The following is an 18,552-nucleotide window of genomic DNA, read 5'->3' on the forward strand; positions in this document are numbered from 1 at the left end:
TATGAGGAGGGCTGCGTCCACAGGCACAGAGGTAAACCAATCCTCACAATCAAAGTTGTTGTTTCCAGGAGCCAGCTGGCTGCTCTCTGCTCTCCCTGCTCCCACAGGTGGGAATACAGGTCCCTAGGAGGGCTTGCTCATAGAAGCCCTGGCCCCTCTAGAGTCTGCTCTCTGCTGCCATTCTCCTGGTTTCTTTAGAATGAATATTCCCTGGGGACCTGCCTGCTCTGGGGAGTTTGTATTCACTCAGAGAATAGGGTGTTACAACAGACTGTGGGAAATCTGTAGCTTGATCTTCTAATAATGAAGCTGTACACGTCTCCTTGGCTAGACTAGCAGTCCTGCATGTCAGGAACCGTTGTACGCATTTCAGCTCCCCTGTGTCTAGAATAGGAACTGTTTACATGGCAACCCTGTCAAAGTCACAGTTTATTGAGCACTTACTTTGGAGCCAGTCTTTATGCCTAGGAATCTTACATGCAAGTGGTTCTCCTAGAGAGTTCCTGAGCTATGCTACTCAAGTGATACCACTCAGAAAGGCACAAAGTCACACATCTGGAAAACAAGCAGGATTCATAGCTAAAGCTTAACACCAAAGCTGTTCTTAATCTCTGTATTTTTCCATTCTATATTGGGATCTCAATTTCAGTTAAAGTAGTATCAGTATATGCTTTGGAGTAACTTATTTCAAAGTGTGGTTGACTAACATGTTAGCAAGCACCAGTCAAGGAAGAAGGCTGATCAAAACGGGGATGTCCCTGAGGTCTAGAAAGAAGAGCTTTGCAGCAGCTAGTGATGGCCAGGGGTAGTATAAGACCTTCATGTAGTTGTGAACTTCGCGTTCTCAGAAATGTCTTTAGTAGATACTGAGCCCTTCTTGGGTTCCTTCTGAATTTTCAAGGTCACTTCTAGGACCAAGGCTCTCAAGTTTGTTGTTATTGTTGTGTCCATTTTGTAGTGGGTAGGGGGACTTTAAACTCACAAGAAGAGAGATCAAGGGCATGTGGAAATGCTGAACAATCTCTTCACAGAGATTTTTCTGTGAAGCCAGCCATTCAGTCACATGACTTTGGGCCACCCATACCCAAAGAGAAGTGGCTTCTTCACTCACAGCTTCGTCTACAACAAGGGCTGTGCTGGCCTAGAAATGCCAGTCATCTTTTGAAAGATTCTGGAAGAATGATATGAGCAAGACCCTGGTGGTTCAAGGCAAGAGAAATTCTCCAGGGCACTACGTATAGCATTGGAAGTCTGAGCTCTAGGCCACCAGCTCAAGAGGGTCAACATGCCACCAATACAGTCCCTCTGCAGGGGCTGAAGGTCACCATGTGGGGGACAGCTTTCAGTTTAGCAAAGGGCCTAACACTGAAGTCCTTCTGCTAGAGTTTAACCAATGTTTGAGGAAAGTTGAACTTTTGGGGTCTGGGAATGAGCATTTAGATGCCAGACTGAGCAAATCATTTTCCTATCCCTTTTGCCTGGTCCTCTCCTCAGAGGTGCTGCACAGAGGTCTAAAAGTACAACAATATGTGGCTCTAAATAAAGGAGAAAATCTCAACAGGCTTAGGCTGGGAGTAGAACAACCGAGATACTGCTTGCCTTTAGATCCATCGCTGCCGTGTGCCTCCCAGGGTCAGTCTCTGAGGATCTATGGCTATAATTCTTCCCAGTTCTGCTGAGATTCTGCCTCAGGGTCATATTTGGGGGAAATGGTTGTGATTGTGTCATTGACTTTCCAGTGTCAACTCTGTTTGCCCAGCAGAGTCTGCCCTCAACATGCTCCTTTCTGGACCCCAATTCTAGCTACCTCAAACCAGTAGACATCGAGGTCTTTTCAATGTGTTGTACAGCCATTGGGTGGTAGAAAATGTACACTGCCAGGCATTTTCCTAAGCCTTTGACCATCCTCAAAACAGAGGGCTACCAACAGGCCACCCTTTCCTCATCCATCCTACCACCTATCTCACTACAGTTCTATAGTCTCCTGGTCCTTCTAACCTGCAACTTACCCCTCCCCTGTGTTTGATTCACACTAACATAGAACCTTGGCATGACACTTGCCTTGTGACATTGTGACACTGGATCACTATGTTTGCTCATCCATTCTCCCATTCACCCCATATTTATTTAGTAAATCCTACGAGATACCTGTTGTCTCTGTTGAAGGTAGACAAGGTGTCTGGTTTGTGCTGTGTTCCCAATACACAGCATAGATCCTCCAGAAGTATTTGCTAAGCCAGGTGGTATCTTCTCTTGGTCTTTCCAATCTCAGACATTAGAGAGTAAGAAGCCTATCTTAGTTCTTTGCTTAGAGAGGGCACACGGCTATGATTCTCGGTGCTAGGCTCAGTGATCATTTTAGTGGAGGAGCCAAGCTATAGTTAACTCTGAAGAACCCCAAACACCAGCATCATCCATCATGAGCTGTGGGTGTTCATTCATTTTTTTTCAGGCTCCGTGCTGAGAGGTGGAGCCACAGATGTAAATAAGACACACATACACACACCTCAAGAAAACCATGAGACTATATGGCAAGTTAAGTCTCCAAATCAGAATGAGTGGACCCCTAAAGAGGATCTCAGGGTGAGGCAATGTCACACAGAGAAGGCTGCCAAAAGAAGGTGGCATTTGAGCTAAGCCCTTACAAGAGTCAGATTTGGCCTCTTTCCCCTTGAGTGAAGGCATGCAGTGAGGAGATTGAACTTTGAGAGAACACAAATGTATTCAGATAATATCAGTAATTGGCAAGCTGAGACAAAGCGAGCCTTATAACTGTGGACAGATTTCCTCTTTCCTGCCATTGCTTCCTCCTGAATGAAAAAATAGTTCTGCTATGTTGTAACCTGTTCTTGCCCCTTAGGGGACTGGGATAGCAGCACTTTCTGTGGAGTAGAGTTACTCCATATAACAGTTACATGGAGTTCTTGATCCTTTAGCTCTCCAGCTCCAAATGCACACAGTTATCTACCATGTAAAAGCCACTCTGCTTCTCTGCCCTGTTCTGGGAAGATGTGACATGTACAGAGGCCTCCTAGGCCACCCATGGGTTTCTAGAGGATGGAGATACTAAAGGCAGCTGCCTGATCCATCAGTGAGAGGAGGCTAGCAAGGCAGATTAGTCATTCACATCATTTTCTGTTGAGTCAACATCTATTTTTAGGTACAGAACGCATAAAGGGACCTAGTGTCCTTGTCATAAAGTGGGGGAATGTGCCATGAGTAAGGGTCTGCTCATCCTTCATCCTCTCTCTGCACTCATTTTATTTGCCTCAAGATCTCATAAGGCCCACTTTGCTGTTCAAGGTTTAGCTCTTAATGTCAAAGGTCTGGTTTAGGATGACATTTGTTGTGGACCCATGCTTTACGTGCACACACAATCACACACATATACACAATCGCACATGCATGCACATGCACACACTCTCACTCTAATGGATTTAGTAGGTCTCCCGAATCTGTTATATAGACTAAATGAAACTGCCAGCTGAAAAATGCTAAGGCATGTAGGTCCCTTCCTGTCCACCGTTGTCAGATGTACTCTGAAATGACTGTTTTCATCATCTATTCTGAGCCCCAACCGTCCCAGAAATAGCTTTAGCAGGAAAGTGCTTTTGTTAGACTAGCTGTAAATTATATTTCAAATGTCTGATGTTGTTTTCTTAAAAAATAAATAAATAAGTAAATGAAAGTCTAAAATTAATGACTGCTGGGGTTTGCTTTGCTTATGTGTACTGCTAAAGATTTGGCTTCTTGCAGATGGAATTTCAGATCTGTTTACACTTCTGTGTTAGCTTTTTGGGGAGGAAAAAAAGCAGTTGAGAGATCTGGCAGAACAAATTTGCAAAGTCAAACTTATTATAAGCACCGGTGAGGCTCTTTTCTCTCCCACTGTCCTCCCCCTCACTCTTGTCCACTGTGCCCCCGCTTTTGTTTGTTGTGGTTTTATCTGCCCTGCCTCAAAGTTAAAGGCAACTAACTGGTCCTTGCAGATGTGACAAGGTCACATCCCGAGTTTAACAAGCAGATGTTCATTCAACCCCATTTCACCAGCACTTTGTCATTCAGCGAGAGCAGACCTCGTGGGAACAAATTGGAGAGACACAAAGGATGGGACATAAAAAAAAAAAAAAAAAAAAAAAAAAAAAAAAAAAAAAAACTCACAGAAAACCTGATTGCTTTTATGCTTTAAATAAGGGGATTGGGGGTAGGGAGGATGGCAAGGAATGTGCAGAGCCGAATTTCATGGGTTTTTTTCCCCCTTTTTTGGTTTATTCAAAGATTATTATGTGTTGGATACAGTAAATCATCTATACTCCCACATCTAGGAGGTAAATCTTCAGAACTTCACGCGTGGGTAGTTCTGCATTTAACAGCTGCCATACAGTAGCTATTTGTTCCACACTTATAGACCCTTATCTGTGCGTTTGTTTTAAGTCCTGTTGACAAGTCTCCTTTTGTTCATCTCTTGTTGTTCTCCTGTTATTGTTCCTATGCAAGAATCATGAGTCCTGAGGACAGACAAGGGATTGTCATCTTGGTTGTTACCTCAGTCTCCACTCTAAGGATGAGTGCCTGCCACGCATTTAACACCTCTCACCTTCTCTTAGGTTTCGTATGCCCGTCCAAGCTCGGCCTCAATCAGGGATGCTAACCTGTATGTTAGTGGCCTTCCCAAGACCATGACCCAGAAGGAGCTGGAGCAGCTTTTCTCGCAATACGGTCGCATTATCACCTCTCGAATCTTGGTTGATCAAGTCACAGGTTAAGTGCTTCTTTGTAATTGCTTCCCCTTTATATCTGTGCCATGTTACCCACAGAAGTAGGTTCATAGATGTTGAAGCTGAGGGTGTAGACACCGAACAGGCAGATTCCTGACCCTTGTATTTAATTTAAAACAGGTCATCTTGAGATGTCAGAGTCTCTGCCATGGAAATACAGCTAAACTACCTGGTAGGATCATTAAAGAAGATTTGAGCATCTATTAAGAGTGGGGTTCTGTGGCCTTCAAAGTCTGTCCCTTCAGCCTTTAGCCTCCAGCCAGTGTGTAAAACTATAGTACAGCTCTAGCTCCACATCTCAGTGAGGGACACGTAGAAGGAACTTCAAGCTGCTTTATTCTACACATTGGGAGTCCTCTAAAGTGGGAGGTCAGATTTCCCACTAGCTTAGTCAGCAGTGCATAGGTATGATCCCAGTCTGTGGTGCTAGGGTTCTTTGTCCACAAGAAAGAAACCCAACCAGCACCTCTCAGGAAGAGATATAAGGTAGCTTGGACTGCGCTGTCTTTTGCCTATTCCTGATTTGATCCAAATTTGGAATGTTTCCCCTGAGAGTAGAGGTAAACATGTATTTGATTCATGCAGACATCTCCCAATGGTGCTGACTCCACCTCAAACACTATACAGAGAGACACTCAGGACCAAGGATAAAGGAAACATAGAACCTGCCCTCACATGACTCTAGCGTGACAAATACTTGCTAGGGACTGTCCAGTACCCCATGAGAACTCAGAAGAAGGTGTACTGTGCCCTCGAGGTGGTTGTTGGAAAGGCTCCATGGCAGAGGCAATTTTGAAATAGGGCTTTGGAAAATGATTCAGTTTCCTGGCAGAAAAAGAAAGGAAGGAATAGAACAGTCTAGATGCAGAGGATGGTATATCCCAGGGTTTGGTGTTAAGAAAGAATACAGTGTGTTCAGTGCAGGTCAGGGTGGCTGATATAAAGTTCAGTAGGAGAATTGAGACCAGATTGCCAAAGGCAATAATCACTATCCTGAAAAGTCTGGATTTTATCTGCATGTAGCAAAGATCTGGGGGAAGGTAATTTGTAGGTTTTATTTGTTCCTAATTAAGATAACAAAGAATAAGTGGCCAGCATAAAGTACATCATTCAAAGGGATCAAAAGAAACACAGAATATGTTCCTAAAGGGTTCAGTGTGTGGTCAGAGATTGCTTTTCAAATAAATGACAGTTCCAGTTATGAGATAATGAAAGGCATTTTACAGGACTAGATAACGTTTGGGTGATCAGTTAAAACAGCTAAAGGTAGATAGAGACTGGGCAGGGCAATTATAGAGGCCTGGAGGGAAACACCCTCTCTGTTCTCTGCCCAGTGCCACGATGGTAGAAAGGCATGCAGATGCCTTTGGATGAGTGACAGAGAGTCAAGGAGCTGGCCTCACAGGTGAATTGAGTCACCACAAAGTATCTAACAGGTGTTTCCCGGTGATACATACCAACTGTTTATTCACTCTTTAAAAATGCTCTTTTTCCTTCCCCAGGAGTCTCTAGAGGGGTGGGATTCATCCGCTTTGATAAGAGGATCGAGGCAGAAGAAGCCATCAAAGGGCTGAATGGTCAGAAGCCCAGCGGTGCTACAGAACCGATTACTGTGAAGTTTGCCAACAACCCCAGTCAGAAGTCCAGCCAGGCCCTGCTCTCCCAGCTGTACCAGTCCCCCAACAGGCGCTACCCTGGCCCTCTCCACCACCAGGCTCAAAGGTTCAGGTAGGCATGCCTGCTACCCACTACACCATCAACAGTATGGAGTACTACATGGGCCAGGGAACCTACAGCTCTGAACAGAACAAGGCAAACAGCCTATGCCCCCACCCAAGCCATCACTATGGGACACTTCCCCAGAGCATAAGCTGCCACTCCTATAAAATCATACAAGAGGACTACACTTCCCAGCCCTCTCCCGGCTTGTCACTGTAACTACTGATTACACTTGAGATTCATTGGTAGAAATAAAATCTCTGTATTTAGCCAGGCAAGTAGAATCAGTTTCAATGAAACTAATCACTGAGATGTGGCCATATGCAGCTGCTTAGAGTTAAGGCAGGGTAGACCCTTGCAGGAGTGGCTTGTCCTCACCTCTTTTCCTAGGTGACTCTGCTGGGATCCAGGGGAGGAGAGACTCTCTTTAATGTTAACCTAACTCTCTTAAGTCACATACTCTGGGAAGATGAAAATGAAGATTCATCCATACCTTAACTAGTATTTTCTTTGGGTACCCAACCTTCAGGAAGTCCCTGGTGTAATGGTCAGTTCCCTGTGGGACATTCCTGAGAGTTGGGTTTTTCCCAGGCAAGCAGTTAAGACTTTAACCAGCCTCTGATGTACAGGGAAAAGCATGGTCTTGACCTCCCTTAGTAAATTCTAAGTGAATACTGTATTCCGCCCATATACTAACTTCCCTGAAATGAAGGGGTTTTCCTCATTGTCAAATATCACCTGAGAAAATAAGGGGCCCTGGTCTCTATGATAGCAATGGTCCATCTGGCCGCAGCAAGGGAAAGAAGTCAGCCTCTTCATATGTCCTCCTATGCCCCATAACTTGGAAATGGTTAATGATTTCATGAGGGGTCCGAGCCATCTAATTTCTATTTTGTGGGAAAGCACATGTAGTATTTATGTAAAAAGCCTTTCCAGCAGACTTCTAATGGTGGAAACTATGGTTACTGCTGCCCCATGGTGTGAATAGTTTGTCCCCAAGTAAGGTGGCTCTTGTGAGGAAGATTATAACATAATGACATTTTGCTGGGAGGTGCTTTGGGGCTGAGTAGTACACTGTTTTTTTGTTTTTTTGTTTTTTGTTTTTAAACTTAGCTCATAAAGACTCCCTGCCTTCCAAATTGTGGATGTGGCCAGATATAATGAAGGCAGCTAGACGAACAAAAAAAAAAAAAATCTGTTCATATGTGTAGCCTGTGATCATGTGTTGTTAACCTTTGCTCATAAGTTTAGTAGTAATAAAAGGTACAGAATTTAAGAACAGTCCCCCCACGCCCCCATTTTAACAACATCACAGACAACATAAAAGTTAAATCCACACAAATGCTCTGAGAGACGGGAAGGGAAAGCTGAATTAATTCAGACCTTGAGAGAAAATGAGATTCATTAGACACTTTCTTTAGACTCTAGAATTGACCTGGGCATGAATTACTTGCAATTGGCAACAGGAAGAGAGTAGCAACCAGTAGATAGTGTCCTGAGCATTGGGGAAAGTTGTCGAGCTTTTCTTCTTTGAAAATGGAGCATTCTTATTAATAGTTCCATTGAGTGATCTTGCCATCTGTGAGGCATTAACCCAGAGACCCTCCTTCTCTTTGCAGGCTGGACAATTTGCTTAATATGGCCTATGGCGTAAAGAGGTAATTAAAACTCCACAGATTGCCAGATGTCCGTGTTGGCACAGACTGGGGCTAGATTTTTTTTTTTTAATTCACTAACTTCACTTTTTTTTAATTCTTCCTTTTTCTTCCACCAGCATGTCAAATTCTTACTTTTAATTTTGGACCCCGGTTAATTTTGTTTCTTTTAGGGCACACAAAAATGTATTTGTGTGTTTCACCTTTTCTTTTTTTTGCAGGTGGGCTTTCCCTATGGTTCAGGTGCCACAGCTACTAAGCCCTGGGTCATGTGATCTAGCCCTCAGTGGCCTCCCTGGAGGAGAGGGCTCTGACTTCTCTGGCTGATTTTGCAAACTTGCTGAGCACCTGTTTTGCATTTCTGGTGCCAGGATTCAGTTTAAGAGGGCAGATCCCAGCAAATCAAAATTAGAGCATTTTGCTAATCGTGGCTGACAATCTTGTGATTTTTCAGTGGGGAAAAAAAATAGATTTTTTTAAAAAAAAAAACTGTAAACCCTGGCCAAATCATGGATTAAAACATGGATGGATTTTTGACTCCCATCCCCGCTCAGTGTGCACTTTAGGGCACATCTTGAGAATGAAGTGTATCTGTGTGCACCTCAACCAAGGGTTTCCTTTATTACAGGTTATAGCCGTTAAATTATGTCTTCTCTCAGTTACATGTGTGTGGGGGAGGGGTATAAATTTGAGGTTTCTTTCATTTTAAAACCTTTTTATATGACTGGGGACTGAAACAGGATCAAGGGTTTGAGACTTTCTAAATGTAATCACAAGGTTTTCCAGGCCCAATCTAAAATCAGAGTCTTTGAAGTTAGGTGTGTTATGTCACTGAATCCATGAGGTCTCTAAATGTTACCTGATAGACTCTACTGCACTGTCAAGGATGTAGCATCTCTATCTTCTTTCTCAGTAGAGATGCACGCCTTAATGCCCCTTCATCAGTTGAGGGAAAGAGATGTGGTCTTTAATAGCCCAAAGCACACTCTCTTGATGCAGGGCTTTTGACACTTGGTTGTACATGGTAAGTACCCTGACTCTGGAGGTGAACACATAGCAAAGGGAGTTAATTGACTGCAGACTTCAATAGCATAGTACCAGCCTCTTGAATCTCAATCCCAGCACCAGTGAGGCTGACTGTAACCTATCTCCACATGCCTAACACACTGCTTGCCTAGTCCCCCAAGCAGCCTTCATCTTTTTTTTTCTTTTTTTTTTTTTTTGCTCTGTCCCATACCTTTGCTGCTCTCTATCTTTAGTGAGTTAGAACCAAATGCTATGGGGAAAAGGTGATGCTTGAAACACACAGGAGACTAGGCTGTGCACCATGTGTTGCCACATCATCCAATGTCCAATCCAGCCCAGTGCAACCCAATCCAGCATAGCCAACACTATTTGATAACAAGACTCTCCTTTTTATTGAACCTAGATCGAGATGTAGCCTCCATCCTACCTGGAGTGGCGATCCTACATAAAACCCCTTTCCTAGCTCTGATAGTCTTTAGAAATACTACAAATAATACAAGTAATAATAATTAAGCCATTTTACCCCTTTAAGGATGTGTATCATGAACGATTTTGCTTTTGTTTTATTGTTGTTGTTTTTAAGCAAAAAAGAAACTTGCTTTGGTGAATAATAGCAAAAATTACATTTACCGATTCGTTATACTTAGCATATCTTTGGCAGCTATATGATTATCTAAATTCTAGTTAAATATGAAATTTTAATAAGACTTCTAAACCTCTAATAGAGTCTGCTTTCTTTTTAAAACAGTCCTAACTTCCACTTTGTCCCATACTCCTGTCTGTTTTGGACTTCCTTTTCTCCAATTTCCTCCCTTCACCCCTCAGAAAAAATCATCCAAAAGTAAAGCAAGCTGGTCATCAGTGAATAGGTCAAACTCCCTGTATAAGTTCAGTGTGAGACAATATGTTGCCGATACTGTTCTGACGTAGAGTCTGGTATCCTGTTTCTTCCATCACAAATGCTGCATGGTTTTATTTTATCAGACAGTGAATAAAATCTGAAGAGACTTTTTTCCTCTTTGAGACTACACAAAGAATTGAAGTTTCTAAGCTAATACAACAGTTGATGCACCAAGGCTTTTCTAGTGTATAGCAATTCAAAATTTATGACTACACAAACCACTTGAGGACTCTTCCAGTGATGCTCAGAGATGGATTTGAGATGATACAGTATCGAGGAGTATCACATCTGTTATTACTGCCCCAGTTCTGTGGGAGAACCCTTATGAATAAATGCTTAATGGAATATAAGCCACTCATCTGGCTAATAGCAAGATACATCCTCATGTATCTACAACCTCAGTAACACCAAGAGGTCTTTAACAGATGTAAGTGGAGGGACCGTGATGATGGTGCAGTTGGGCACTTCTAGAGCCATCCCTTAATCTGCCTAAAAAATAACAGAGCAAAAATTTCCAAACATTGACCTCAAACAGATTGTCACTCCTTCAATCAAATACCATGTATTTTTTCCTATGGGCCTCTGTGTCTGTGGGAGCCTATATGCATTCCACTGAATGAATAAACCCAACAGTAGAACAGATGAAACAGAGTCCCTTCCCTGAGAACTCAACAGTGTACGATGGGGTAGGTTCGGGGTGGGTCAATGCATGGACATATACTGTGTTTGAACTGTTTAAAGCCTTGATCTTGGGGTCTCTCAGGGCTTTTAGGAAATGACTTGGCCATGCTCTTGGCATGTACATGGCTTAGCTGTCCAGTCACCCCATCAGAAGAAATATCACAGATGTTAGCATTTGCATTTTGGTTTTGAACCCTGAAGACTCCTGCAAACACTCACTAGCCCTTTGCCCCGTGTCTGTGTCTGTGCATCTGTGTGTCATCCATGGTCAGACTGATGTCTGGACCAGTCCCCCCTTCTGCTTGTCCCCCCAGGTTCTCCCCAATCACTATTGACGGGATGACAAGTCTTGTGGGAATGAACATCCCTGGTCACACAGGAACAGGCTGGTGCATCTTCGTCTATAACCTGTCCCCTGATTCTGATGAGAGTGTCCTCTGGCAGCTTTTTGGCCCTTTTGGCGCAGTGAACAACGTTAAGGTCATCCGTGACTTCAACACCAACAAGTGCAAGGGATTCGGCTTTGTCACCATGACCAACTATGATGAGGCAGCCATGGCCATCGCCAGCCTCAATGGTTATCGCCTGGGAGACAGAGTGTTGCAAGTTTCCTTTAAAACCAACAAAGCCCACAAGTCCTGAATTTCTCACCCTTACTTATAAAAATATATATATAAATATATATGAACAAAACATGCGCACACACACATACACAAAAGAGAGAGACAAACTTTCCAAGGCTTATATTCAACCATGGACTTTATAAGCCCGTGTTGCCTAAGTATTAAAACATTGGATTATCCTGAGGTGTACCAGGAAAGGATTTTATAATGCTTAGAAAAAAAAAGAAAAAAAAGAAAAAAATTACCTTTGATGCATTGAATGTTCTTTCATAGCTGTCGTTGTTGAATATAATATACATAGATAGCGATGTGCAGGGATTTTTACCCAGCCAGCTAACTTTACTACCTTCCTTGAAGGTGGGTCTTTTTAAGATGACCATTCGCTCATTTGAAGAAGAAAAACAAAAAACACAAAAAAATAATAAACAATTTTTACAAAGTAATGGGATTCAAAGGAAGAAAAAACAGATTTTTCTTTTTTTTTTGTCAAAATGTTGATCCAATCAGATTGGTTAAAAAACCCCCACACAAATTAAAGAGGAATAATAAAAATTGCAAAAATGAAAAAAACTTTTGCAAATTTTTTTATTTTTCCTTTTTTCTTTTATATCATGTGAACTAAAACAGTCTTCTGTTTAGGGGATGGGGAAAGGGGGTACCTGATGACATTAACAATTTAATAACATTAACATTGTTGCCAAAGAGGTGGTCTCTTTGCTGAAAATGGGTTTCAAGAAAAATCTATTTTTATAAAATATAAAGAATTTTTACAAGAGAATCTGGATTTGAGAAAAAAATATTTTGACTGGCTAATTTAGGGGAAATTGACAACTTTGTCACGTTCATACTGCACTGGTAACTTTTTAGAGATCAAGATGTGTGTTTTAAACTGGATTCGTAGACTGTTTTTTGAAGGATGGGCTATAAACAGATGATCTTCATATCTTTTCATAGCATGTAATAATAATAAAAAATATTAATTGCTAGGGGAAAGGAGTGTTCATTCTACCCAGGGTACCACAGTTCCCCACAGTCAAAACCCAAAAGCAAGGAGATGAGTTGAAAGACAGTTTTTCTTTAAGTCATCAGTATGGGATGTCAGCAGAACAAAAATTAAAAAGATTCATTTTCCTTTTAATATAAAACTTCCTTAGTTTGAGCAGTAGGTGCTACAAAATTATTTACATATCTTAGTATCATAGTTAAATGTAAACGTGTTTAGGAGAGGAAAAAAAGATACATTTGCTTTACATTCATTAAGCAATTTTCGAATTCACTTTGTAGCCCATGCTGATAAAATTGGGCTGTGTGGGTACATTTGAAACACTGTTTATGTTGCTTGAAACACTTATTTATTTAATTGCAGATGTGATGATGCCTATGGCCAAGATCAAATATAGCTAGATTGGCTAGACTACTTATTTGTTTACTTAAACTTTGGGAAGAAGCATATTATTGTGTCATTCTGTTGTGTGTGTATGTGTATATATAATATAAATATATATATATAAAGTTATTTTTTCTTTGGTTAATTTATTATAAGTTGTAACACTTGGCTAGTTTTGTTTGTATATGTCTTAAAATGTTTTCTTATGATATTTAAGTGACAGTTAAAGAGGTATCAAGGTAACTTGTGTAGAACTATTGTTTGATATATTGTCATGTTTGTTGTGAATATTTTTTCTTACTGCACAGTAGAAAAATTAAAAAAAAAACAACTGGGTCTTTATTTTAATGAAATTCAGATTGGGGAAAACTAAACAGAGCTAGGGGAACAAAACGACTGTGGGAGCAAGCTCCCAAGTCCAGTGCACTGATCATTTTAGTACGTTTGTGCTTTGTACGGTTATATATTTAAAACAAAAATGAAACAAAAAAATCCAAGAGTTCATGCTCTTCCCTGGGTAATAGAAACAGTTACTCGCTATGCATAATCTAGTTGATAGTAAAATTTGCTATTGCTTTTCTTGTCTTGTTACATAAAATCTTTTCAATACAAGTTTAGTCTTAATGGTAATAAAACGTTATGGTTATTTATAACTTGTGCTTATTTTGTGCATTTTTTCCCATGCTGAACCCACTAAGCGCATGTAGACAGGACTGTTGTTTGCACACTGAAGAGGCAAACTTTGTAGTAGTCGTCGTAGTGGTAGACAGATAACAAAAACCAAGGCTGCATCATAGACTACTCCTTTAAATTTTTTTTCTATTTTTTCCTCTTTTCAGTTTTTGGAGAAAATAAATAAATAACACCAGATTTCAGTTCAGAGAACACTCGTTCAACATTCAGGGAAACCTTTTTACATCACCTGCTATGAATGAATGCAGTTTGCTGGCAAAGTTCTGATGCATTTGCTAAGCATTCACGGGAGAGGCACGCTAAAATCTCTTCTCTATGATGTGTTCAATCTGGGGGGAAAAAAAGGAAAAAAAATCTTAGGACCAGGCAGTTGTATTCTTTAGTTATAAATGAATGACTTCATGTTAATCTTGCTAGTTTAGATGATTTCTGAGGGAAAGTATTGTAAATGTTTTTTTTCATAATCTTGTTGTGTTTGAATTATTTGTACTTTATCTGTCCAGACAATAAATGAAAGTGTGTAGAATGAATTTGAGCTTCCCAAATTTTTAAATGTGTTCATTCAAACTTTTTTCTATAGTATATGCAGAGTTCCCTGATATCTACTCATTAAATTTAAAAAAGAAAAGTGTAAAGTTCTGTTTTGCAACTTAGCCCAGTCTCTCAAGGTTTACTCATTCTTTAGAAGTCAATGCCCTCGTTCCATGCTACTTAAAGTGTGGCCCCCAACCAGCATTACCCTTATCATCTGAGAACCTGTTAGGAATGCAGGATCTCTGGCTGAAGGCAGATTTACACAGGGTGAATGGAAGGTCTTTTAAAGCTTGAGGCACACTGTACTAGTTAGTGAGCCATATTTGGCATTTCATGGGGCATTATGGCACGTTGCTATCTGTTATTTATAAGAATACCTGTAGCTCATTCAGGGGACAAAGTTCCCTTTTGCGAAGCATCCATTATACATCAGGCACGCTGTGTAGAGACTGCTGCGTTCTCTCACTTGATCCTTTCAGTAGTGTGTGAAGAGCAGATGACATCGTCCTCATCTCATGGGTAAAGTAGGCAAGTAACCTGGAAAAAAAAAAAACAGCAAGTCTTCAGTAGGTTTGAATCAAGTTGGGGTCTGCTTTCCCTACCCTGTCCTCCACTGAGGTCAGTTTGAGTGCTGTATTAAGGAATCAGACCATTTGTTTAGAAGTAGCAATGTCTTGACTTTCTATTTGATAAGGAACCCCTACACAAAGACTTGCTGCACAGTGTAAAAAGAACATCATTTAGCCACAACCTATGAAGATGAAAAGTGCCTACCTTATCATGAAGTCACATTAAAATCTGCCCCGAACTTCAGAGAGTGAGCTTTGTACATATTTCCAAATGTGATCCTCCTTGATGATCTACTGTCTATCTTTCATTTCCATTTTCTCACTAATTGAAAATTCATAATACCCAATAAAATATCACCGTCCATAAACTGGCACTTCAAGAAAAAGAATGCCCCCACCGATCCAGATGAATGAATAGTCCAATTCTCTTCCATTTCTCATTAACCCCTTTTTATTATTATATTAAATTACCACATCAGTTGGGATAATTAAATTCAGGGCATAGAATAGGATTTAATTAACCAAGCTAAATATTAAACCTCTAAGTCAGCCTGCACCTCAACAGTTGAACTCAAAAGGTCCCTTTAGTTTTCTCTAAATACAAAAGCACTGTGTATCATTTGTAAAGGAAAATGAACATTCAAACAAATAGCTTCCCCCAGAAATAACAGCTTTGCAAACATGTTTGTAGGGTCTAAAAGCTCTGCAATTAACCCTGTGTTACCACTCATTGGGGGTCATGCTGGTGTTGGAATATGGAAAGTTGTAATGTTTCTCATTCATGTAGTTCATTCCTGCCCCCCAATAATAGCTCTATGCAGAAAGTTTCACAAATAGATGTAGATCTTTAAATGGGTTCTGAACATGTCCTTAGAAGGACATTCCATGCGCACATTCTTCCCAACATAGGCACAATGTGTCTGCTTAATGTGGAATAAAAAAATTCATCTTGTTGCAGCTGTCCGTCCATTACCTTAAATCCCCAGGCAAATATAGTTTCCGTGGGTGTTTGTAGGGAGCTCTAGCAAATCACAAGAATTCTGAGAGATTATTAAATTTCTTTGAGGTCCAGGGTACATTATATTTTGCTAGGATGAAAAATTGCATGTCACAGAAGGCTGACAGCATTTACTTAGGGTTATTTCTATCAGAGAGAGAGAGAGAGAGAGAGAGAGAGAGAGAGAGAGAGAGAGAAAGAGAGAGAGAGCATTGTGTATTCAGTGTCTATAATCATACCATATGATCACTGCTCAAATCAAAATATTACTTACCTCCTTGACCCAAAACCACACGCTGACCAGATGATGATTTCAGCCAGAAATGTTTATTCATTTGAGTCCTGTTTAAATTTCTTGCAAAATCAACTATTTGTTCACTTATAAATATAATGTTCAACTCCCCCAAGGAACAGCATCCAAAGTCTTGTGGGGCTGATACTTCTTAGGTAACTTGAATATCCTAATTTGGCTCAGAGTTGCCTTTGCAATAAATACTTCAAGAATTCTCCACTTCTCTAGGCACTGTGCATTTGCTTCTCAATGGATGCATACATTCAAGCAGGTAGAGGCACTTCATTTGTTTCTCAGTGCTTGCACACAGGCAAACAGGTAAAGACAATGTGCATTCATTTCTTAATGGACACACATGTGAGTAGGTTGAGGCAATGTACATTTGTTTCTTAATGGACACACACATGCCGCAGATAGAGGCAGGCAAGCATTTGTACAAACAACTAACTAAGAAGCTTCATCTTTCACTTTCAAATGTGAATTCAAAAACCATGCCTGGCAGACAGAAGAAATGTGTTTTCTAAATGGAAGTCATTAAAATCTTAATTTGAGGCCATCCTGCCTGAATTTCTCCCCCAGCCTTAGAGAGACTGAGGAACACTGCTGTATAATAAATACCCTCCACTCTCCACTGCCTTTGTTCTACCTGATGAGAGGAATAATAAAAGGAAATTACATTTTATTTCCATGAGCTAAAAGCAAGTTTAATATTGTCCAAAAATGACTTGTACCATTATTTTATCTTATTAGCTTTTTGGCGTATTAGGTAATAAGATAATTTCTCATGGTGCAGTATTTATGTAAGAATCGTATTTCTCTGTGTGTAGATCACTTACAGAAGTGTCTGTTAACGGGAGAGAACGATGCATAATCGGCACTTAAGATTAAAATAGATCTGAGAACACGAAAGTGTTCCTTCAATTAAAGGAACAGCATTGCTCCAGACTGTGGCTTAAAATCACCCAACCCCAAGTTAATTACGAGAAGGCTTTCTATGCAAGTTCAGCTTAATCTACCGGATGTTCAAAGTCAAAGTGGATTCACATGACTCACTGGTATGCCTTATAAGTAGTTCAGACACTCTCCAACAAAGTCCTTGAGGTGTAAGCAATTATTTCTAGGGACAGGACCAGTATGTTGGAAGCCTTTGCTGTTCCAGCTACTAACATGTATGTTCTAGTGAAGGGCATCATCGTTACGTTTACATTGAACAAAGGGACTCAGAGAGATTAGGTATCTTGTGCAAGTAGGTAGCAAATCGAGAATTCAAACCTGGGTCTGTTTAGGCCTTGATATCCCATTATACCAACTTGGCTCTGAGCCAGCTTCTTCACAGGAATCAAAACAATTACCAAATGGCCCTCCCCTCACTAGAAAGTAGAGGTGAGTCCAGTTATATAAGGAACAAGGGAAATCCCATTAATGCACTGTGTCTGGGGTTAAAACTCTCCTCAGATCTTTATTAGAAAAATGGATCCCATAACAGGTCTTATAGACAAATTGATAATGAAAGCCTGACAGTGATACTTTAAAAGCACTATTGTTCAATGGTGATTTTAAAATAAAATTGGATTATTGACAGGCCTGTGTTAATTACCAAAAGTTATTGAGATTAAAAAGCAGTTGAGGATGGACAGTGGAATGTAAGACTATTGCTGTGACTCACATGACACACAGAAGAAGAGAAGGAATCCTCTCCTTTGTGCCCTTTTGTTAGAGCCTGATTCCCACTCCTACATAGCCTTTCTCGTGACTTAGTCATTCTTACAGATACTACTCATCAACAGCAGCACTCTAGCAATTAAGTTTCAATACTTAACTTTCAGGTCCATTCAGACCATAGGAGTGGTGAAATGAAGGTAAACAGAGACAATAAATATAACAGCCCTCTTTATAAAAAGAACACCGTCCTAGGTGCCCTTGAAAGTGGCCCCGCTTGTCTCCACAAGAGGCCTTGTGTTAGTCAACAATATCTGGTGAGCTCTCCTTTCATTAACTCTATTGCTCCTGAATTCTTAGAGCATTACTAAAAGACACATAGCAGAGTCTTCATTTAATATCTGACAAAAAAAAAAAAACAAGCTTAGACCTGAACATTGGGGAACTCTTGCTCCCCAGACTGATAACTGGGATACCAGCATGGGACTGAACCACACCCCAAGAACATGGTTTTCAGTGAGGAAACCTTGGAAATCTACAGGACCTCCTGTAGTAGTTCAGTACTTATCCCTAGCATAGGTGTGGACTTTGGGAGCCCATTCCACATAGAGGAATACTCCCTGAGCCAAGACACATTGGGGTGGGCCTAGGACCTATCCCAAAGGATACAATAGACTCTGATAACACTCTATGGAAGGCCTCACCATCCAGGGGGAGCAGAAAGGACATGTGATAGGTAGGGTTTTAGTTGGGGGGAGGGGTGGTAGGGGAGGATGGGAGGAAGAAGGGAACTGGGATTGACATGTAAAACAATCTTGTTTCTAATTCAAATTTAAATAAAACTGAAAAGAAAAAAAAAACAAGCTTAGAAAAATCTAGTTTCAACCCAATATCTCTCCAGTAGAATATATTAGTGATGTTTAATATACCACCACTCCTATTTCTAGACCACCCATTTAGAAATGAGATTCACCTGGGTAGGGCATTGAGGAGAAATCTGCTGAGGCCCTAGCCAAGTCCTTGCTAGAACCCTTACTC

General features: G+C 40.8%; 1 protein-coding gene across 1 annotated transcript in view; it reads left to right on the forward strand.

Annotated features, from left to right (window-relative positions):
* The window catches only part of Elavl4 (ELAV like RNA binding protein 4), a 142,066-nt gene extending 128,088 nt beyond the window's left edge, over window positions 1-13,978 (forward strand). The window contains exons 4-7 of the mRNA XM_035439718.1: window positions 4,608-4,761; window positions 6,281-6,506; window positions 8,117-8,155; window positions 11,033-13,978. Coding sequence (XP_035295609.1) covers window positions 4,608-4,761; window positions 6,281-6,506; window positions 8,117-8,155; window positions 11,033-11,402 — 789 coding nt within the window. The 3' untranslated portion in view covers window positions 11,403-13,978. The remainder of the gene's footprint in view (window positions 1-4,607; window positions 4,762-6,280; window positions 6,507-8,116; window positions 8,156-11,032) is intronic.
* Window positions 13,979-18,552: the final 4,574 nt, after the last annotated feature.

This window comes from Cricetulus griseus, chromosome 2 (genome assembly GCF_003668045.3).
Source record: "Cricetulus griseus strain 17A/GY chromosome 2, alternate assembly CriGri-PICRH-1.0, whole genome shotgun sequence".
Taxonomy (NCBI): domain Eukaryota; kingdom Metazoa; phylum Chordata; class Mammalia; order Rodentia; family Cricetidae; genus Cricetulus; species Cricetulus griseus.